Here is a 24,679-nt window from a genome sequence, read left to right on the forward strand (position 1 = left end):
TTAATCGATGCCCTGAGGGGACATATCGGAGTATTAGCTAGCAATAGGACCCCTGCCCTGAAGGGGCAGGAACCCGGAACAAACTGAATGTTCAACTCATCCCGCTGGAAGCCGTACTCCCAATTTGGGAGTCAGATAGGAGCCCTTACTGAAATTTACACGTGCATTGTGATTACTGGACTGACTACCACAAAATTAAATACCGCCATGTATGTAATTAAAAAAAAAAATCACTCACTAACTACATAAACAAATCTATAATGGACAGGTCTTGTAACCCTCAATTAGTAGGAAAATTGGGAGGTAGAAATATGATGGGAAACACTGATCTTCTGAACCGGTTTTGGGAAAAGAAAGACGGAAATCACACTACTGTTGAATCCTGTCCATAGCGATCCGCAGATGAAAATATGGCGTCACTGTTGCACTTACTATTTCAGCTTTTTTTTTTTTTAGTCCAGTTTTGACTATGAAATTTAATAGTTTTTTGGCTCCTAGAGACTTCCAACGATTTTAGGTGTTAATGAAATCCAAATGTTACCTTGTTTGCAGCTTTCTCACTCCTTTGCGACCTTTTAAGCTCGACGATCGAAATCTGGCTGTTGTCAGCAAGATTTTCCGGCTTGGAATGGAATAATTGCGCCCTAATATCATAGCGTGGGTTTATCAGCCAATCAAAACTAAGCATTTTGGCGGTGGGGCTTTGAAACGAATAAAATTTGGTAGAATCTGGATTAAACTAGTTTTTTAGAAGGACCTAGGTATCTAAAAGAGAGGTGAAGGGTGGTCCTGAAAATTCTGTCGAATTTTAGATTGGTTATTTGATCTGGAAAGTTTCGTCCAATAGTGGATCTATATTTTCGGATAGCACTGACACCGTAAGAATTGTAATAATCCATTTACATATACATATGCAAGACTTATAACTAATTTAAAATATAAATAAAGATATTGATTCCCAAAACTATCATTCCCAATGAATTTTTTACAGTTTTTCCATGTTAATTTGAAATAGAATAACAAATAAAATTACGAATTATATGAACAGCCAGAAATTTTTTGTTAAACATCAAGTACAGTCGGTGCAAAAAATTTCGGGCACCCTCCTATTAAAAACATAATTTCATTAGACTGTAATGGCACATTACAGTTCCCCGGCGTCGTTAAAAAAAAATTTTGTTTGAATAACAAAATTTTGTTGAATAGAATTAACATGTATTAATACTAATAAACTAACTACTCACTCATACACTCATACACTCAAATGAGACTGTGTAACATTCACTTTGGGTATTGAGATAGAAGTTCACGTTTTTTGTCCTCGGTACAGTTGAAAAGTTTAAGATTTTGGAAATTGTGAGTTCCGATACTTTCACCTTTTAGATTGTGTAATACAGCGCAATTTTTCAATAATTTAACTGCTAAAAACGGGCCGGTATAGACTTTCATCCATTTTGCTGACTCATGCTTTATAAGTGAGGATAAGTTATGCAGTTTCAACATCACTAATTGCCCTTCTTGCAGATTTATAGCGTTTGACGACTGTTTAGCATGACTTTTTAATTTTACCTCTACTTCAGCGTATCGGAAACGGTTATCTATGGAATCTAACTCTTTGGGCCATGGGAACACTTTCCTATAGCTATCAACGGCAGAATAACTAAGAAAGCGTTCCGCAGGCGTACAGCCAATACTGGAACAATATGAATTGTTCAGAAGGTCCTGAATTTTAACTAAGTACTTGTGCCAAGTGGTTTGATCCTCATGACACCATAATCTAACTAATCTATTGAGTTCTTTATGGCTACGTTCTGTAACGCCGTTAGCCTGCGGGGAATAACTGGAAGTTTTCTTATGTTTAATTTTATATTTGTTACAAAAGTCCTGCCATAACTTAGATTGGAACTGTGGTCCTTTATCAGATAAGAATTCCTGTGGGTAAGGCAATAGATGAAAGTATCGTCTCTCTAATACGGTGATTATTTCCTTAGTATGAGCCTTTTTCAGTGGGAGGAAGGTAACGAAACGAGAATAAATATCTGTTAAAGATAAAATATAATAATATCCCTGACTGGGTGGCAATTTTCCAATAAGATCCACCCCCAGAGTCTCATGGGGTACGGTGGCTTGAATATGATATTCCTGCTTAGCTATAGCACGGTTTGTAAACTTTGTTTCGGCACATTCTATGCAATTTCGTATGAAGTTTTTAATCGTGGTTTTTTGATTCTTCCAATAAAATATAGCTCGACAAAAGCGATAACACTTTTGAACTCCAAAGTGACCGGTAGAATGGACAACACTGATAATTTGGGGTATACAACTCTGCGGTATCACTAAGAGCCATTTCTGAATACGCAAAGGTTTAATATAAATTAACCCACAGTACATTGTTACTCTGTCCAGATTACGGTTGTTTTCATATTGCTTTAACAGGTTCTTACATAATTCATCCGTTATTTGATTTTCTCGAATAAAGTCTAGATTAATATCAGCATCCTGCGTTTTGGTTAAAAAATGAACATAATGTGTTTCGGGCTCAAGCAATACCTCAGGTGGGTATCTACTAATTGTGTCGGCTACAAAATTTTCTCTGCCTGGACAGTGTTGAAAAATTAAATCAAATTTCTGCAGTTTCAATAGAATGCGGGTGGTTCGTGGCTCAAGGTTCTTTTGGGTGAATGCATGTGTGACTGCCGCGTTATCTGTATGGACATAAGTAGTACGACCCATGATATACTGCTCAAAATGTTCACAGAGGAACAGGACTGACAGGAGTTCCAGCTGAGATATTGAAAGAGACAACTCATAGGGTTTCACCCGTCGACTGGCATATCCAATGACGTTAGGATTATCTTTATCTGAAGGATATTGTGCAAGTAGGCCAGCCAAATTTTCCATGCACGCATCACTATGGATGTGAAAAGGCAAGGAGAAATCTGGCTGACTTAATGCAGGTGGATTACTAAGAAGAGTTCTCAATTTATTGAAAGTTTCCAAAGCTTCGTTATTCAGTACGAATTTCTGATCCTTTTTCAGGAGTTGATACAGATTAGCAGTGAGACCAGAAAAATTTGGGATAAATTTTCGCCTCCATCCTATAAGCCCTAAAAACTTCTGTAATGCTTTCTTAGATTTCGGTACTGGAAAACAACGAATTGGCTCATTGAGTCGAGGGTCAACCCTTATTGTTCTGCCACTAATTATATGTCCTAAAAATTTGATTTCCCGTGCAAAGAACTTACATTTCTTGAAATTTAATGAAAAATTTGCTTGTTTAAAGATTTCGAAAGTTCTCTCTAGATGAATCAAATGCTCTTCTTCAGTAGTTGATTTTACTAGTACATCGTCTAAGTACAAAATAACAAAAGAACGGGTCGAGTCATTAAAAAATTTTGTCATTACTGATTGAAATACAGCAGGACTACTTTTCAGCCCCTGTGGCAGAACAGTAAGGCAATATTGTCTTCCCTTGTACACAAAACTGGTGCATTGGTAAGAGTCTGGGTGTAAACTGATCCCATAATATGCACTTGACGCGTCAAACGACGAAAACCACATTGCCTGCGAAACACGGTGTAGTAACTCATTGATAGGTTCTACCTGCACCTGTGGAGATATAATTTTTGAGTTGGTAGCCCTCAGATCTAAAACTGGACGTACACCGCCAGAGGCCTTCCGGACGACATGAATAGGATTTCGATATGGAGACATTTGTTCTATTGCTATCCCCAACCGTAACCATTTATTCAACTCTGCTTCAAACTCAGGTTGTATAGCCTGAGGGACGGAATAACATGGTCCAACAACCGGTTCTTCATCCTTCAACTGTATTTTATAGGGAGGCGCGTTAACGCGGCGTGGATACTCAGAGAAAAGAGAACGGTACTTTATTAATAATTTCCGAAGACCTGATTTAATCGGTGATGGTAAGTCATCCCGAGTGGCAATATATGAATCAATCTCTTGTTCCGAGACATTGCATTCGGTGCCCAGGAGTGGATCCAGCTGATCTCCCCTGTTAACCCCTCCCTTGTGGAGAGGTGTCACTGCACAGGCAGCTTGACAATTTAAACTGGGGTCAAGCATGGGTTGATCCACCACCGGCCATCCTGATTCACCGATTGCAATCTCTTCTACGGGTAATTTCACTAACATGATGTTAGGTCGATCTGTAGGAACGATAACAGTATTTCCTAAACTATCTTTCATTCTAATCTCTTTCTTTTCCCGGTCAATGATACAATGAAATTTGTCTAAAAACGGACATCCCAGTATTAGGTCCGTTCGCAAATATTTTATGACGAAGATGGCTATTTCGAATACATGATTTTGTATGTTTAGGTTAAAATTTTGAACGCTCTGAACCGAAAAACTTTCTTTTCCAGCGAAAGCGCCAAGTGTAAGGCCCGTGTATGGTCTCAATTTAGCGGATGGAAACCGTTGCTTTAATTTTTTCCACACCTCCCAGTCCATTAGGCAGAGCTCCGAGCCACTATCTATTGTAGCGACAAGTTCAACGCCGCCGATACTTCCTCGTAGGCTGGGAGAGGTAGAAAAATAGCGTTCTTCATTTGAAGCAAAGGGTTCCTCATCTATAACAAATTTTATAACAAATTGTAACGAGTCCCGAAATGATAAATTTTGTGTCCACAAATTAGATTTACATTCCTGGTCAGTCTGATTTTTCAAAATAATGGGGTGTATTTTCCCGCAACTATCCTCCCCCATTTCACCAGGTAGTTGCGGAATTAGTTTGTCGATTTGACAGCGGTCTCGCGACTATCAATCCCTCGAGTGGCTAGAATTCCATTTCCGCCATTAGTTGGTATTTGCGAAGGGGCAGAATTCTGAGATCTACTTGCACAGTTATTGTTAACATTACCGTTTTGACCAGTACCGTTTTCTCTTCTCCGGTACGCCCCGTTAAAGTTCCTCCTATTATCGTCCCTATTCGGGTTCGATTCCCCCATTGTGCGGTCATAGGGGCGATAACCCCGGCGATTGTTAAACATCGGTCGGTTACGGAACAAACGTCGACCGTTATATTGATTGCTTTCTGAGCCACTCCCACTCGGATAGCGAGATCCAGCTTGGGTGTAACTCAGAAAGTCCGTTTGGCAACTTGCCGTTGCCTTGCTTTTTACGGGTTTCACAACTTTTGCTTGTCGGGCGAAATACCTCTTTGGTGGGCCTCCAGTTTCTTTCCCACACAGGGCAGCTAGGCGTGACGTAACTTCTCGCACCGTTTGGCATAAGTGGGAAGCAATAGCCCGCGACTCATCTGGTGGAAGAGCGTTCACTATTATGTCCACTAGCTCGGCTTGCGATGGATTTTCTGCAATCTGATAGTACAGTTCGATGATCTTCCAAGCATAGTCCAAAAGGGACCCATACTTGGCTCGATCATATCTTAAAGATTGGAGGTTGCGTTTCTGAAGCCTCTCTATATGTTCGTTACAGTATTCTTCCTTAAAAAGGATCAGAAAATCATCAAACGTATGAATTCTATATTTAATAGAAGCAAACCACGCGCCTGATGCTGCAATTAAAAGTTTTTCAACTATTTGTAAACGTTCTCTATCGGTCAGCCGATACATTTCTAAACACTGCTGCAATCTACGCAGAAAAACACGAGGCTGTCCATTGGTAATATTCCCGTCAAAAGTGGGAAAACGTTCGATGTCCCTCAGCGAAACCTTGGAACCCATACTAACATAAGCAGGGGAATAGTTACTGGGAATTAACATATTATCCTGCACAATCGGAGTCGTCACCGGATTTACCACCGACGACGTAGTAGCGGTGTTATAACTACCCATGTAAGTGAAAGGGATTCTGTTGGTCGTATTGAGTATGTTGGGCTCCATCCCCGGACCAATCGCACCCATGAACAACGACTCAGAATGGCACCCATCTCCTTTTCCCGGCAACACGCTATGTGATTGTATACCTCCATGTAAGGAGGGAGCACTCACGCTAGTGACCGTAGTCGTCACAACACTCGACTGATTCGGCACACTATTAGAATTGAACCACGACTTTGGTTCTGACTGATGCATGGGGTAGTGCGTCGCAATATCCCGTGCATCAACTGACGTTAAATTTTCTTTTCCTGCGCCACGGGTAGTTGTAGCGGGTAATATTCCTGAGGAATCGCTACCGGGGAAAGGATAGGTTACCGCTGATTTTTCGCGACTAGATTTTGTCATTTCCTTTCGAATATTTACTATGTCGTTCTGAATTTTCGAAATTTTCTGGTCAGTTATTTCCAGTTTGGTTTCTAATGATAAATCTGACAAGGTTGACTTTAAACTATCAATTTCGGCCTGCTGTGTTTCTAATTTATTGTTAATCTTGTGCAATTTTGTATCCATTTCTTCAATTTCAGAATTTACATGCTCTAATTTACCCTCAGTCTCCTGCTGAAATTGCTTTAGGGACTGTTGAGCCTCGCATCTGACCAAATCAATTTCAGTAGACATTTGCTCTCTGAATGTAGTTATTGAGGAAGCAAAGTCCGAGCGTATGTTGTCGATTTTCTGGGTTAATACCTCGAATCGAGATTCGGTTTCTCGTTCCGAGGTGTCAAATTTCTCATTTATTTCGCGTCTTATCTCCCGGCTATTCTCATTCATTTCGCGTCTCATTTCCTGTAGCATTTGTTGCAATGAAAGGAGGAGAGCGTCATTATTAATGACCCAGTCTTCCTTTGCTTTTCTTTGGATTTATCACCAATTGGATCCCCATCTCTTTCATCATCATCGAGGTCAGATATCTCCACTGGAGATATTTGGCCTCGGTTCTTCGGAGTACTATACCCTCGCTCACCGTCCGAATCGGGATGTTCATTTTCTTTTTCAGAGGATAAACTCATGGGTTCACGCGACTGGTGGAGCTTCCCCTCACATTCTTTACAATATTTGACTATCTCACCAGCCCGGACCTTTTCTGCATTTTCAGCAGTATCCTCTAAATTAATACAACTGAAATGGATCCATTTCAGCCCACATTCGTGACACCTCACTAGCCTACGAGAGACGCGAGCTCTTTTCTCACTACTTTCTAAAGTACATTGTGTACATGAGACTTCCGCGTTCTCGTGTGATACTACTTCCCTATTGGTTGCCATAGTTTCCATATAAAAAGACACAATATAAATACATGCAATTATATACTTATAAACTAACAAGACTTATTATTCAGGCACTGTTCATAAATTAAGGGACTCCTATCTAATTCCCTCCTTGGGTCAACTTCCAGCATTTTCAAATTTTAGAAGTCACTTTAGCAAATTCCTTCATTTCCCCCTTTCTACAGAGAGAGACAAAGATAGCAGAACAGCCAATGACTATAATTATTTAATCTCACTGTAACTTTTTAATTATGCACCTTTTGTGGCCAAGTCAATATGTGCTCGATCCTAAACAGTGTTTAATAAATAATTTCAGATTCGTTACCAGGGAAAACAATTGTTTCCATGGTAACTGTCCTATGTCAACGGTCGCTAATATTGAAAGAAAAACGTTTTGTCCGTTGCCATAGAAACCGTCGTTTCTAGGGCAACAGATCCTGTCACGGTTAGCCAAAATTGAAAGAAGACGTAAAAATTTAACGAAGATAAAAGAGCTAATGTAGAGTTGGAGAGGAGTCGCTGAAATTAATTTTCTTTAACGAGGACGATTACGAAAGATCACTTACTGATTGAAATCCAGATTATTTTCCAATAGAGTAACTTCCAATAAACCTTTTGTTATTGTTAATTATTCCATATCGGACTCCCGAAGAAAACTTATCGAAACAACTTATTGACCGTGCCAATAGCGACTACTCTCAATCATGACTCCGTTTTCTTTCATTTAGAAATAAAAAAAAAGAGAAGAAAGTAGAAGGGTAAAAGAAGGAGGTAGGTAAAGAAGAAAGAAAAGAAATAGGGTATTTTAATGAGAAACAGATTACTGGATAATTCCGGAAATATAGTAAAAGGTCGGGAAAGTCGTTGAAAGATGAATCATTCTAAATGTTATTAACAACTAATCAATTTTGGAATGCTTCGGAATAGACACATGTTCCCTCATACCACCCAGACCTAGCTCCAGGCACCACGATCATGGGGTTGCCCAGACCTAGACCTGGAAATGAGAAAAGTGAAATTTAATTCTTTGTAAAGTTATTCCAACCGGTGATTGATAACTATCCAGCATCTGAACTCTGTCCTCTAGGATCGACCACACATATGAATTAGCCAAGAGGGGAAAAAAAAACTTATTAACTCAATATAAATTTATGTGTCGTATCAATAAAAGGTTCGACTTCCTGGAAGAAAGATGTCGTATTTAGGCTTATCCTGCTATTTTTGCTTCTCTCCTCGAGCCGATTTAAACCGTTAGTGACGGTCCTTCATGACCTAGGTTATTTACCTTAACACACATATTAAAACATGACACATATATTACAGATGTTAATATGACAAATGATATCACTAGAATTGCTTATATTAAATCTATCATGCATTCACTCGCTCACTCACTCAGGACAGTGTATATATGGTTAAAGGAAACCAACTAACTACAAGGGTACAAATAGTTTATTACATTCATAGTGAAAAAAGAAAGACAAACATATAATTATGAAGAAAATATTAAAAGCACAAGTTCTTGGTTATATATTAATAGAGTACATAGTATTATATTTTAGTAATTTTTTTATATATTCAATCATATTGACGAAAGAAAAGAAAAAAAAATTACATATATTGTATCTTAGGCATGCTAAATCAAAATAATGATTTGCGACATACGAAAAAAAAAACACTTATTTCACTTAAAAAAAAATTGGACAAAGAGGAAAGAAAAAAAACTTTTAGGTGTATTAAAACTCATATGAGTCTCTACCTCACGTCGAGATATTAAAATATTAATAATTTCGAGCGTCCAAATCACAACTCACGCACTAGTCGTAGTGTCCAAAACGTTTCGCTCCATTTAACTTAATTTGTGTTTATACATATATATATATCTATATATATATATCTAGTGGTTTACGAAAAAAAACATTCATCGACTATATTTGGTTTATAACTCTTAACAGATTGTATCTGCAATCGCACACTGCTACGTTTATATCCATCTAGGGATTTCGAGAAAATCACTTTCACTAGAGGAAGTTTCTCCTCTTAGACGGTCTATTTCCAAACTTATTAATCGAATAATTTCAAGTTATTTATCCAACACTGGGACACTTCACGAGACCTTTCATTAGGATCACTTTCGTATATGTTTATACATGGTTCGGATTTAAAAAAAATGATCTTCCACAGGTGTACGGAGTATGATGGTTCAAATTGAGGATAAAAAAAAAACTGGTCAAGTCATAGGATACACATGTAGGTGAGAAGGATTCAAGGTGCACTTTCCACAATGGTTTTAGGTTAATTGTTCAGGGATAATATTTGTTATGATGTGGATTACGTTTAGACCTGCCGATATTTTTTCAATGCATGCCATTATATAAGTACAGAGGTTATCACTTATATTGATTCAGAGGAAAAGGAAAATTACTTAAGTGCACGGCGGTATTCTTAACAAAATCTACATTCTTAAATTCGTCGGAAGACTTCTGGTAAACTATAGCAACCAATACACGTCTAGGGGGACAGACACGAGCGCTCTTACATATATTCATAATACATTTAATATCAAACTTTTACTTTAACATCATATTCACATACTAATTACACATACATTTCGAAGTATTTATTTCTCTCTCTATATATATATATTTATAATAAATGCGCACACATTTAAATTAATCACCCCTACAATAAATTCTAAGAAGGTCGCAACATTGTCTAAGAAAACAAATGACTTCCAACATTACATTTGGAAACAAATTAAATTTTATCTGATACCGCGCGTCTATAAATTTTTAACTTTTATATAATCAATTCGTGTTTAAATCATGAAGGAAAAAAAAAAAAACTTTGTGAGGCAGGCACGTAACACAGAGCATTTCTAGATATAACTAGGTAAATCAAAATACAATTTCTGGGCCCAGGTTAACTACAAGGTAATTGAAAACCAAAACAGAAAGGAAAGTGACCAACGGATTAAAAAAAAACTTAAGAGGAACGACGGTGAAAGAACGTAATCGAAGTGTCGTCAAATACTAAGTCTTTGTTCATTTCAGCGATAGGTCAAAATGTGATGGAGGACCCAATCATTATCTACTCCATTCATGAATCGTGTCTTGCAACGTCTCAGCTGGTAATTTCAGATCAGAGTTGTACGTTAAATAAATCGTAAGCAACAAGTTCAAACTCTTGGGGGGGGGGGAAGGTTGAAAAAATTAAAAAAACTTGAAGAAATGAAGACAGAGAGAGAGATAGAGAAGAAGGAAGACGAAGAATAGGGGCGCCAAAGACTTAAGTGAGAAATAACTAACGCTACAAAGTTAGAAGTCGAATTTCGCTCTCAACAAAATCCATAGCCAAAATATTCTTAACATGCCAGAAAGGGTGGTCTACTCAAATACGTAGACTCAAGGGGCGTCCTGCTGCCAAGGATGCAAGTTCTGTGTCCATCAGATCCCAATCCCACAAGAGTTGGCTTGTAAGATTGAAATCCGATCCCCGTATCCGGCCCAGACCAGCAGGATAAAAGGAGAGGGGGGAAAGGGACCAGGTAACTGCGTCCCCAATTTTGAAATCTCTAAGAAAAAAAAATATTCGACCCCTTAGAAAACTAAGAAGGTTCGAGGACAGTAATGAAACTAGAATAGAAGTATTAGCTAAGATATCCCTAACTAATGATTTGCCGAAATAAAAAAAAATTAAATAAACTGAATTTTGGATCGGTGATTTCTATTGCCAAACTTCACCGATAGCTACCCTGCGCAGACACGCCACAGTCTGGGATGTCGTTAATTTCCCTCGTCTAATTAAACTAAGAAAAGAAATGAAAATACTTAAAGGGACATGGGGTCGACATCCGGGTACGCGAAAATAAATTTCAATAACTAATTGTTTTGATTCTGTACCCAGTCAGAGCTGTCGCCTCCATGAACATTGTAAGCTAGCCTGAGTAGGTAACGTGAAGAAAAAAAAAATCTCACGGAGTGGTACATTCTATTTTTAAAACCGACCAGAAGATATGATTCACTACAGCCCTGTTGTCTAACTACTATTGTCTTTTCATAATTTATTATTCAATATGTCTAGTCAGCGATTATATGATGCTACCCATTCTATCAGATGGTATTACTATGGTTGATTACTATTATGACACATAAACTACAAAGTATTACCGTAGTCCGACTATATATCGCCCTCCGGTCCGCGTGATATTATGGTGCAGGGGTCAGAACCTGAGATGTTTGTAGTTACACGTATCTATTCAATATCTATATATCAACACGCGGCGAAGTATTCACTGGGCTACTATATATTTAACTATATGGGTGTCCTATATTCTATATTCATTTACTACAATATTCATATACTTATTAATATTCATATTCACATTAATATTCATTTGCCACGACGCTATATTCTACAAACACCCTGTTTCCTCTATCTACGCCCAGCCTATTTACACATTTCATCATAATACTTTAAAATCTATAATCACTACAAACATTTTCCCATTCCGATCACCGCACGACAACCTCACTCGAACCCAAGACTCTTTTACCACACACACAATACTATGTAATACTTGGTAGCTTTATTAAGAACGAAAGAAAAAAAATCCTATGTATGTTCACTGAAAATAGAATTATCTGCGATAATGTCTAATGTTTATAAAATTCTGCATCAACAATGAAATTCTACAGCCACGAAGAAAAATGGACATTTAATATATTTTCAAAGCGAAGAACTAGCATCATATCGCCCGACTTCTGTTAAAAATTTACGTATTGTTTATTTATTTAAATATTTAGATTTCTAGACTATGCAGAATGTTGAAACTTTCAGAATATATTAATTTTGGGTCACTTGACCTAACTGTACATTCATATGGGCTGTGAATTATACCTTCTAGGTTTTATTTCGGAAAGAAAGGTCAATTTCATGAAAACTAAATCACTAAGCACCTCGACGGAAGAATGGCGGTTAGTACTGACTTCTGACACTAGGGCTAGCGACGATGTAATGAACCCTTGAACAACTGAATGTGACCTTGTACACGGAATTATTATACTATATTACGTTCACTTAATGACGGAGTAATAAAAATTTATCGCATAGTAAATACTACACTGTCCAACACACTCTTTCATCACTTAATTATCACTATCACTGATACTACATTACAAATATACACATACTACTCGAACTACAAGACACATCATGCCACATTCATACTACACACTACATTAATACATGTTATACTAATAAATATACACAGAAATCATTCAGATTTTACCATGTTAAATCGGCTCTATGAAAGGTAACGAAAGGAAAGAAATGAACAGGGCCAAATGGCCCTTATATTTACTAAATCATATTCTTTACTCGACCTATTTAATCGATGCCCTGAGGGGACATATCGGAGTATTAGCTAGCAATAGGACCCCTGCCCTGAAGGGGCAGGAACCCGGAACAAACTGAATGTTCAACTCATCCCGCTGGAAGCCGTACTCCCAATTTGGGAGTCAGATAGGAGCCCTTACTGAAATTTACACGTGCATTGTGATTACTGGACTGACTACCACAAAATTAAATACCGCCATGTATGTAATTAAAAAAAAAATCACTCACTAACTACATAAACAAATCTATAATGGACAGGTCTTGTAACCCTCAATTAGTAGGAAAATTGGGAGGTAGAAATATGATGGGAAACACTGATCTTCTGAACCGGTTTTGGGAAAAGAAAGACGGAAATCACACTACTGTTGAATCCTGTCCATAGCGATCCGCAGATGAAAACATGGCGTCACTGTTGCACTTACTATTTCAGCTTTTTTTTTTTTTTTTTTTTTTTAGTCCAGTTTTGACTATGAAATTTAATAGTTTTTTGGCTCCTAGAGACTTCCAACGATTTTAGGTGTTAATGAAATCCAAATGTTACCTTGTTTGCAGCTTTCTCACTCCTTTGCGACCTTTTAAGCTCGACGATCGAAATCTGGCTGTTGTCAGCAAGATTTTCCGGCTTGGAATGGAATAATTGCGCCCTAATATCATAGCGTGGGTTTATCAGCCAATCAAAACTAAGCATTTTGGCGGTGGGGCTTTGAAACGAATAAAATTTGGTAGAATCTGGATTAAACTAGTTTTTTAGAAGGACCTAGGTATCTAAAAGAGAGGTGAAGGGTGGTCCTGAAAATTCTGTCGAATTTTAGATTGGTTATTTGATCTGGAAAGTTTCGTCCAATAGTGGATCTATATTTTCGGATAGCACTGACACCGTAAGAATTGTAATAATCCATTTACATATACATATGCAAGACTTATAACTAATTTAAAATATAATTAAAGATATTGATTCCCAAAACTATCATTCCCAATGAATTTTTTACAGTTTTTCCATGTTAATTTGAAATAGAATAACAAATAAAATTACGAATTATATGAACAGCCAGAAATTTTTTGTTAAACATCAAGTACAGTCGGTGCAAAAAATTTCGGGCACCCTCCTATTAAAAACATAATTTCATTAGACTGTAATGGCACATTACAAAAAACTAAAGAACATTTAGTCAAAGAAAATCGTACGTAAATAGAATAAGAACAGTTTGATGTTTAAAGCGATGTAATAAACAAGCTTTAACATAGCGTATATTATCCTTAATAAACTAGTTTTGTGTAAAAATAAAGACATTAATATAATCGAAGTAAAACTACTAAAACTAAACTGATATGAATCCTTTCCGATGTTCTAGTGACTAGCGCACGCACCAGTTTAGATCCCCGGTGAAGAAGTCTTGACTAATTTGAACGCATAACGGTAGTTAAGATTCCATCTGTAACTATTAGTTCGCGTCTCATATAGACTTGGAGCTGAAAGGGACGTGAAACTGAAATCTAATTAACCTGATATGAAATATTAAGTACATACATGATTCGTAAGTAATTATTTTAAGTTGTTTTGATAGCAAGAACGAAAAAAAAAAAAAACATATAGGTAAAATATGTACATAAGGACATGTACAGTACGTTTGTAACGACGGAAGCGAGCAAAAATTCAGTATTCTCGAAGAATAAGTCTGGGTGTAGGCTTGGTTGCTAATTTGCATAGTGAAGAACTAAAAGGAAAGCTTTCTCCAATACACTAAATTTAAAGATTATACTCGTGCTGAGGATAACCACGGAGATAAGGATCTCGCACGGGACTTTGATAGAATAGTCTTAAACATTGGGCGAGAAACTTGTAGTTTTCAGATAATAAGACGACGAAAATAAACTTGCAAAACTTTCTCTTGAAGACTATGAAACCTATCACAAGCTGTTTAACGAATAGGTCATGATATGCACAATCAGAGTACCTGTTCTGTTCTAAAATCTTGGTGTTACTTGCACGACGAATGTTATTTAAAAAGTTCGTGTATGGAGGATACTTTTAAGTACTGATTTCAAGTAGAAGTGATAATTTTATAATAATGTTTAAAGATAACTTCATTTCTTCGATGGTAGTCACAAAGACTATCACGTTGCGCTTTCATGTAACAGTCGATATTATATTCATGAGTTATGCAACCATACACAACGTACTTTATTTTCAATTTTTTTCTTCTGGTAACAGGAAAATTGTATTCAAGCTATTATTTGCCGATAGCCAAATGTGATAGGTTCTTGTGTTGTATTAATTTAAGGGATAATTTCGCTTATTCGGATGTATGTATAAATAAATATTATTCGATAATATTATATTGTAAAACTTTGTCCCATATAGGCTTAGATAGAGCGTTGATGAAAAGTGTCCGGAATCGACTCCCACTGCTGACTTCTATTATAAAACTTTTCCACTATAAAAGTATTTCACAAAATACTGTACGAATAATTTCTCTAATATACAAGGTTAGTTATGGGTAGTCTTTGACTGTAAGGTCGCAGACAGGATCTCTACAGAGCTCGTAGCAGGCTAAGCCAGGAGATAGGACAGGCGTAGTCCCGTAGCAGACTAGAGGCCTGGGGTTAGGTTACTCCTAATGTTCCATGGCAAACAGTAGGAGGGTCACCAGAAAACTGGTACAGAATTGCCGTGGTCCATCTAATTTATAGCGTTCCTTGGGTGGCGGTGGCGCTGCTGCTCCAATACAGTCTTCTGCTCCGTGGGAGGGGCTAGAAGCCGTCGTTTGCAAGTGATTGTAGATCTATCTGGTGTGAAATCTTCTTGCCAAACCACGTGATGGTGTTTGTAAACACTGACGTGTGGGATTGTTTATCACATTACGTGGGACATCACAATATATATATATATATACGGTGTTGTATGTACGGTAATTGTAAGATAATTGAGCTGTTGATAATGGTCTCCTAGGTGTACCATAGAAGAAAAACCGAGAGCATTATCTTGGTATCTCTTTTCGAACATAAGGCTAAATGTATGTAATTAATTATTTAAATAACCCTTTTATGGAAAGAATTAACTTCAAACTAAGAATATTTTCTATTTCCAGAATCCTCCAGAAGTTCTCCGTGGCGTTACCAACGTTTTTGCTCCGAAGGATATTATTGTCGCCGCAGAAGCCAGAAAATGAAAAAGGAGCGAAACATCAGTTACCGCTTGACGGATGGTTTATATGTTTGCTACATACATGCAATGGCTGGGAAACATCACTAAGAAAATTTGGAATATTGTTTTGAACAAGATCAGTAAAATTATTTTCAGTTTGCGCTGGAACGTTCTATTGTAGTGTATCACCATTCGTGTTATAAAAAAAACCAGATACTTCAAGCGATAACGGATTCTTCTTCAGAAAATACGAGACTGTGGCTGAAAATATTGGTAAATTGGTTTAAACAAAATACGAAGCGCATAATTTATCAGAAAAATTGTCGAATGTAATTCTTCGCTGACTTGTCAACAAGAGAAACTTATCTGTACATATTTATTTTGCAATTTTCTTGTATAGATCGTGGAGTTCGTATTTTATTTAATTGTATTTTACGTTTATTTCAGCTACTTTCCTCATATCCTCTGAAGAACCCGTTGCAGCTTAAAAGTATGTAACTTTTATGTATTAGGAACACACGAAACAGTGTGTGTTACTTTTGAAACTCCACAACCTTCTTTCGTTTGTACACGTAAAGAAATAATATAGATTTAAGTTCATAATTTTTCGCTGAGACAGTATTGTGTATGTAGATGAACAATATCGAGAAATTACTTTTTCTTTCTTTCTTTTTTCCGGTTGTGATTTAGTTCTCTTAGAACTGAATTTAGTTTTTTTTTTTTTTTCTTATAGAAACTAACGGCAAATTACATGAAAATAAGTGGTGCTTATGTTAGTAATTTAAGAATATTGTTTACATTTTGAAAAAGTAAATATCTTGTATCAGTGAGTTATAAAATGACTTAGAAGAATTGTAGTTGTGATTCTTCGTACATGTACTGAATGTACTGTAATATAAAGATGAGAGATTTATGAGCATGTTTGACTTTTGCCCACAAAATCCGTAGAAAGTTTTATATACAGAGTGGACTTCTCTTTTTATCTTACAGAAATGTTCAGAAATGTTTAATCAGTTAATGCACTACTAATTTTTTTCCTTTAGATGTAACATGATATAAAATACTAAACAAAATGATAAAACAGTATGGGAGAAACTGTAGCGGAGACTGTAGATAGGTCCTGGAGAATCGTAAAAGATCTTCAAATGTACCTGCTTAGGAAACCTGTGATACACTATTCGTAACTTCTTCCCAACCGTAAAAGAAGTGCTCCTTAACATTTTTTTTTTTCAATTAGCGTGACATTTTATAAATAAATAAATAATAGTGATTTAAAAATGTAACTTGCTGAAATGGAAAGGCACTTCCTTCAGGTTTTTCACAAAAAACTCGAGCTTAATTTTTGAGCATAATACAGGTTCCAGTAGAGGTTTTTAATAACTAAAGGTAGTTTGTTCCAGCCCTCACTCAATATTTGAAAGGGAAAGATCAAATCTCCTTGAATATTAATTACACTCAATAATGGATTCCCACATAAATTTTGTTTTCTATTGCAGAATTAAAAAAAAAAAAAATCCTTTCAATACAGTTATGTACTAATAGAAAATTTACTTCAGAACACAGTGTAACACTATAATGAATTTGACATTATTACAGAGTCTACTCTTGGGTTATGGCAAGGGTGACCAATCTACAGTATACCACACTTGAGCCATTTTCTGATGTCAAGACTAGAATATGACAGGTTAGTTAGAACTTCGTTTGTTGTATGATACACAAATTGTGATTTGATATTATTTTAGTTCACCTTGAACATTGTGCAATTGTGAGTATTTCCTTTTAGGTAGTCATGGGTTTTTAGTTACACACAAGAACTTACTTTTGCCATTTCACTAATTAGTTTTATTACTTAAAAAAAAGAAAAAGAATATATATATATATAATGTAATATTTTATGGCTAATTTGAGTATGCCATAGGACAATGCGTGCCATGGGTTTACTATCTCTGGACTGGACTCGCAAAATATGAAATATAAGTTTTAATGGGAGTATTGACTAACAGATGAGCTGAAAATATCAAAGCTATCTTCGAGCTACGTGCAGTTAAGTATCATACTTTAATTTTTTTTCTTTTTTTTTTTTCTTGCAACCTTCACGATTGTGTAGATACTTGGTTAGTATATCCAACACACACACATAATCAACGAATACTTAAAATAGGCCAGATTTTACAAGTAGCGCTAACTGCATAATTAGATGTAATTATTATAATGAAATACGTGATACGTTTATATAGAAATCGTACACTGTCAGTAATGCAAAATTTAATATTATTTTGGCAACGGTAATAAAAGACACAAATTACATAATTTAGCAATCATTTGTTTGACAGCAGTGTTAATCGTCCATGAACAGGATTTCGGGAGAAGTTGAAAGCTTGAAAATACAAGGATTGGCAGTGAATTAAAATTTGAAGTTAGATGATTAGTAATAATTGTAAGCATGCCCTCATACCATCTGAAGAGTAACATGACTCCTAGTACTTGGCGTAGTATTAGGTATAGATACTTTGTTGTACTGACTTTTCCATGCTCAAGATATAGAATTCTATAATTAATTATGAATACATACATACTTATGAGAGGATAAAGTTATATCAGGTTGACCAAAGCAGCTGCAAATTACCAGACACTCGGGATAGGATTCGAAAATTTTACACCGTGCTACCTCAGATATCAGATATCGAGAGAAATGTATTGGAAGTGTATTTCATAAGGATAAAATATCCAGTGCTAAATACCGACAAAGTAAATCTTGATAGGGATTAGCATGGAATTATTACCAACCATATCAACAGAACAAAAACAAAATTTAACATTAAATTTTAATGTATAATTATCAATTAGATCCACATAAAAACGCTCAGACTGAATTTTATATATATATATATAATATAAAAATGACGTTTACATATTGTTCTAAAAATTAGAATGAGCCTCCTCCCTCGTTTGATAAAGTTAATCATGCTAGGATCATAACTTCGATTCTCTTTCCTCTTAAATTACGTTATAAGTGAGCGCATCCCAACACTGCTGATTTCTCCAGTCATGTTATGACAATGCCATCCCAGCGGAAAAGGTAGTCATTGGGAGAAAAAAGAACCTTCAAGTCGGACGCACTCCGTGTAGGCCTTAAGGGAGAAAAAGGGGCAAAATGATAGGAAGCGTTGGTAACATTAAAAGCAAGGTAGTTACTATTATATTAAACCAAGAATAGAGATGGGGTATTGCAGAAGGGTAGTCAATACTAATTAAATACAGGTAGGAGTTTCTCGGGATTCTCTCCGTTCCTCCCTCACTACTAACCGGCACCTACTTTCGACACGCTCCATTTTATTGAATTGCAGAGAAGAAACTTGTGCTGCAATTGCTGCAGCGCTTCTCCTTCCGCTCGAAAACCAAAACTTAAGATACCTGCATCATGGATTCTACAACTCCACATGCAGGGTGTGTATCGTTATTCGAAGGCAGTGTCACCGGATTTGGAAGAGATGGCAAAGTAGGGATCGATTTGAAGAAATACTTGATTTTGGCAGGCAGTGAGCAATACGTACTGAAGTGAGTTTTAGCTCGGTTTTGCAATCATACTTCTCTTGGAACCCAACAACCATGCAGTCTAGTTTGCATGGGAACATAATGATGTATCACGATAACCCAGCTGTGGCATCGAAATTTTCCTCGTGAAGGCAGACTCCTCCTGAGGCCAGAGAGCGTCGGTGGCCATAATGGTTTTTAAGGGTATTGCGAGGCATGTAAGTTGTCTTATAACACTTCCCTCTCTTAATTCGAAACGTCAGGCAGTAGTGATGGACGCGCGCTAGATCCAGTGATTATTCCGAGCCATAACCAGGCTTTGAATGCAATGCAGTTGGTGGCCCTCAGATTCATTAAATTTCTAGTTTTAACAATTAAGGAACAGAAATATTTGCTCAGACAAAGGAAAGAATAGAGCCCTACACAAGAATTAGTACATAATGTTAAGTTTTATTTTTCGTAACCATGAAGCAATAACCTATGTTGATTCACTCATGTAGAATTAACTACCACTGATATCAAGTCTCTGCTAATAGTCTCAAATGATCCCAATATTGTTTTATCATCTGTCACATGTTATTCTGTGTAATAGTATTTGCCACGCAACATTAATGATTCTAGACAATATAAAGCTAAATCTTACACTATCAATGAATAGAAGGAAATGTACAAATGTTTTGTAAAATAAATAAATAAAATAAAAAGTTCGCAGACTATTAAAAAAGGTTACACAATTTATAATCACAGAAAGATTCTGAATGTATAAATTTTCTTTTATTCATTACTGTAAGATTTTCAGCAAATTTGAATGTGTGCCTTGTATAATTAACGTAGTTTTTAAGTGTATTGCATGATAGAAGCATGAATATTGTCTGAGAAGGTTAAAGTTCATGTTTATCCCCAAAATTTAAATGTCTGGGTAATGTGAGGTACAGTTAATTATAGTAATTTAGTTGATGTTGAACAGCGTAAAGCTTTCCTATGAGCGCCACTGTTATCGTGTAATCGTAGGTTACCAAGTGAACAACCAGTACTTTATAGACTACTAGCGATCTTTTTTTGATAGTAAATAAGTAATGTACATATGCCGTGACCATATTTTAAAATTTTCAAGCTGAAACCGTTACCAGAGTCTTGGTTTGCAGTTCGTGTTAGTTTGTCAGTGGTAAGGAAATAATTAGTTGTAACGAAGCGGAAGAAATATTCACAGATACATATGATATTGCAATTTAAAAACTTACTGGAAGTTCAAGCTATATATATATATATATATATATATATATATATATATATATATATATATATATATATATATATATATATATATATATATATAATTTCTTTGTTCCGAATAATCATAAGTGTTCTCAATAACTGGCAGGTCAATTGCTACAAATTGGAAGACTTCCTATCCACCACGATACTTCGTTAATTTCTGAGTTCTGATGTGCGAATTGATGCTTAAATGAATCTATAATGTTAAAACGTTAGGTTAATGTTAAAACGTTTATTTATATATATGTATACCATAAACAACTCAACTTCAAAAAATACATAAATTCTGTAAACTGAAGTAAAGTTGATCATGGCTGCGTTACTTGATTTGTTTTTTCCTTCCATACTAGTAAATTTGGATTAAGTTCGAATCTTCAATAAAAGTTGATTGTCGAAATGAACTGAAATTATAACTTTACTAGTTCGTTTGTTATTTTGCATTTTTATCGTTTTAAAAATTGCTTAAACAATAAATGCAAAGAAAGTATGCCTGACTGTTGAAAATTTCATATATTCGCTTTAAGTAGATTATTTGAACTCACATAAGTTTTTACATCACATAAGTTTTTACACTTACTCTTTATTAAGAGTCCATATTGAGTACCTTACATTCAATAAACAGCTCTTTTTGATCTGGTTGCTAAGCAACCATAAACAAAAGCAAATCGCTATTGCAAGAACAAAAAGAATAATACAAGCTTGAAATATAAATTCACAAAATCAACATTAATCAGTGTAACATTATTTTTTTTCTTCAAATGGATGTACAATTCAGAAGCAAATCTATTTTTAAGCCTGATATACACGGATCGAAAAATATATTATCGTTGCAAAATGATACTGTAAAATAAGACTATATATAATATGGTCACTGCATGTGTATAAAATATTGTATAGTCGCTATTAGAAAGCGGAAGTGCTAAACTTCCATTGCTGGTATTTTCAAATGTACAGGAAATTCAATAATAGAATGTTGTTGTGCCTTATTAAAATAATATTCATTAACATAATAAGTAATGCATTTTCTATGTGAGTCGAAATTATTGTAGTGATGCTACACATTTTTCTATGGTGTGGGACTATACATATATAATATACCTTTGCTTCTTTAAAGATAAACGTTACCATAATGTATGTGTTGCTTCTTTTCTAGTCAAGAATTGTTTAACATTTCTAAATTTTGAGTTACCGTAACATACCAATGAGAAAATAACCAAGAAATAAACATAGGTTTCTTATAGTACACTCATAATTACATAACAATAAGTAAGGTAGCCTATTAGTGGAGTTAATAATTTGTGGAACTCGAAGCTGGAACATTTAAGGAATACATTTTAAGAACTTTAGTATTTTTTGTAAACAGCGTCAGCATTCAAATATAATAATAAAGTTTTTGTAGTCCACTAATAGAAAATCCTTTCGATCTTTAATAATATATAATAATATATGTATGAAATGAAAACTTTTGATATTTGAATCTTGCAAAGACATTGATAAGAGAAAAATATCAGACTTGTTGAAAATAATACTAGTGAATTATAATTATTGCATGAAATGAAAATGTACTTTGCAAATGTGTTTGACATTATTTCAGTTGATATTTAGTCAATTTCGAATTGTCTTTCTCTAGTTTATATAATACAGTGTACGTACTTAAAACTAAGTATCTTGCGGTAATATTTGCTCCGTATTATAATTAAATATTTAAAGAATAAAATGCATTTTGTTGTGAAGACTGCATACCCTTTTGTACTAAGTGTTGTTTATATGTACAAAATATTCTGCAGAGAGTATTTTTCTGTTAGTATTGAAATGTAGCTGCTTTTTTAAAGAAAACTAGTTTTGAAAGTTGTACGTACCCATCTACAAGTTGACGTATCGTTACCCAGTCAATTCTGTAAGAAGATATGTGTCAACGAAAATTTCAAGAGATTCGGAAAAATAAAAAGTTTTTGCTTACAGTGTAAGGTATTATTTCAAGTAATTTGTTAGATGATATCAAAATTTGTGGATAGCTGTACGTTATGTTAACAAATTGTATACACAGGGATTTGATATATACTTGGTTTAACAGATGGTAGTTTTCTGTAATGTTAGTTGGAAGTTTTCAAAGCTGTTAGAAATACTTTAAAAGGAAATACTATATTAGGTCGTAATAAATGAATTGTATTTTCATGCGTTTTGTAATGTCTTGAATAATAAAAATGTCATAATGTAACTCTCACTTAGTTATTTCAAGTTCGGAATTCGTAAATAATTAAAGGTCACAGAATGTTATTGCGATTTGTTTAAATCTTTATATATATATATATATATATATATATATATATATATATATATATATATATATAATATATATATATATATATATATATATATATATATATATATATATATATAATATATAATATATATATATATATATAATGTTTAAATAATTTTGTTACCATTTGGTGCAAATTTTAATATACTTGAATAATTCCAAGTACACAAAACTGAAATGTTGTTTACAACCGTATAGGAGAAACAATTACAGAAATATCTCTTATTAGGGTTATTGTTGCTACGAAAAATATCACAGTCAAATCCGCGATAATCAGGAGATAAGTAATGGGTGAATTATTAATTTAATCTTATATATGGGTCAATCCATGCCGAAGTGGTCCAGAGCAGGTTGCTCGACCATCTCCGAAAATTATAAAAAATTGAGTATGACGGACTGTGTATATGAAAAGTTCAAGAAAATCATTCTCGTTGTCGTATGTACACTCACGTCCAAAATTATTGTCGCATGTCTATAAACATGTTGTTCCAGGAATATAATTTGATAACGAATTCGCCCGGTATTTCTTATAATGTTAGTATGTGTATAATCGGTAAAGACATATATGTGGCAATTTTCATGTCAAAAGAGCAGTAAATAAGAATAATAAAACGAAAATAAAACTTTCTTGTCCATTTAACAACATTTTGTTTTGTTCACTCTAATTTTCGTATTCATAATTCTTTTCCTATGAAATTTACCACAAATATACATTTTCCGATTATACACATAGTATCAGTATTAAAAGTACCCTGCAAAATTATTATCACATTATATTCTTACAAGAAAACAGTTATAGATATGCGACAATAATTTTGGACATGAGTGTACAAGTGTTCCTGAATGGCAGAAATCTTTGTTGTCGGTGGAGTGCCGATTTTTGCAGTTGCAAGCGTTACGAAAACTACAGTTGCTCAGGACTTACGAATCAGACGAACACCAAACAAAAACAAATGTTTACAGGGGAGACTGAGGTACACGGATAATATAAACTTTTACTTCTAAATAAATGTGCATAGTTGCAAACCAATATGTGAAAATCTCCAGGAAAAACTAGGGAAAATTACACTTATAAAGGAGCTGTATTTGGAATGGCATAAAGAGGAGGGTTCATAAGTTTTGTGCTGAATACTATTGCGTGTAAAGAGTCTGCAGAAATATCCACAGCTATGATACCATTGGCACCGTAGCATTTATGGGGTTCGAAAATTGAAGTTTGTGATTTTGATGCGATTTTTGGGGCGTAATATCTCAGGAGGGCAAAATGCTAAAATTGCTGCTTAGGCTACAAAGTAATTCTGTATGTGGATAAACTATTGCAAGAAAATCATGATTGATATTACATGAAAAAAAAAAAAAAAAAAAAAAAAAAACGTACGTTGTAAAAACGCGAAGAAAACGTGCGTGACGATGGTCGTAGCCTGGAAGAGTTTAAATGTTTGGATATGTTTCATGCTACAGCTCAAAAACACATGGTGCAGCAATTAGACCATCTTTTGTTTGTGTTAAGTCGTGCAAAAGCTTGCGAGTGGCGTTTGTTATATCTTTCTAGCTCCATGATCATTGTCACCTCTATATGGGAGAGGGGGTTAACTCCCTCTTGCACCCATGACACCTATCATTGAACTCGGCCGCGGAATTAAGGCACTAAATGTATCAGCAAAGTCTCATTGAAATCTTAATCCCAGTTACGGAAGTTAATATGTTCCCAAGGTTGCGTTATATAGGATACACTAGCCTTTGGTTAGCTGGGAGCTCCGCCCACAGACCCCCCACTTTTGCTCGGCTTACGGCTTCGAACCTCTAAAACCTACAATTGTGCCAAATTTCAAGTTTCTTTTCGTATTTAAACTATCTATAAGATAAGATC

The 24,679-nt window shown here is 35.2% G+C and overlaps 1 protein-coding gene across 1 annotated transcript in view; it reads left to right on the plus strand.

Annotated features, from left to right (window-relative positions):
- LOC145680563 (cytochrome P450 3A16-like) overlaps nucleotides 1-22,704 on the plus strand; it is a 148,715-nt gene extending 126,011 nt beyond the window's left edge. Inside the window, exon 14 of the mRNA XM_081751198.1 lies at nucleotides 15,622-22,704. Coding sequence (XP_081607324.1) covers nucleotides 15,622-15,702 — 81 coding nt within the window. The 3' untranslated portion in view covers nucleotides 15,703-22,704. The remainder of the gene's footprint in view (nucleotides 1-15,621) is intronic.
- Nucleotides 22,705-24,679: the final 1,975 nt, after the last annotated feature.

This window comes from Thermobia domestica, chromosome 3 (assembly GCF_964235325.1).
Source record: "Thermobia domestica chromosome 3, izTheDome1.hap1.1, whole genome shotgun sequence".
In the NCBI taxonomy this organism is placed as follows: Eukaryota; Metazoa; Arthropoda; class Insecta; order Zygentoma; family Lepismatidae; genus Thermobia; species Thermobia domestica.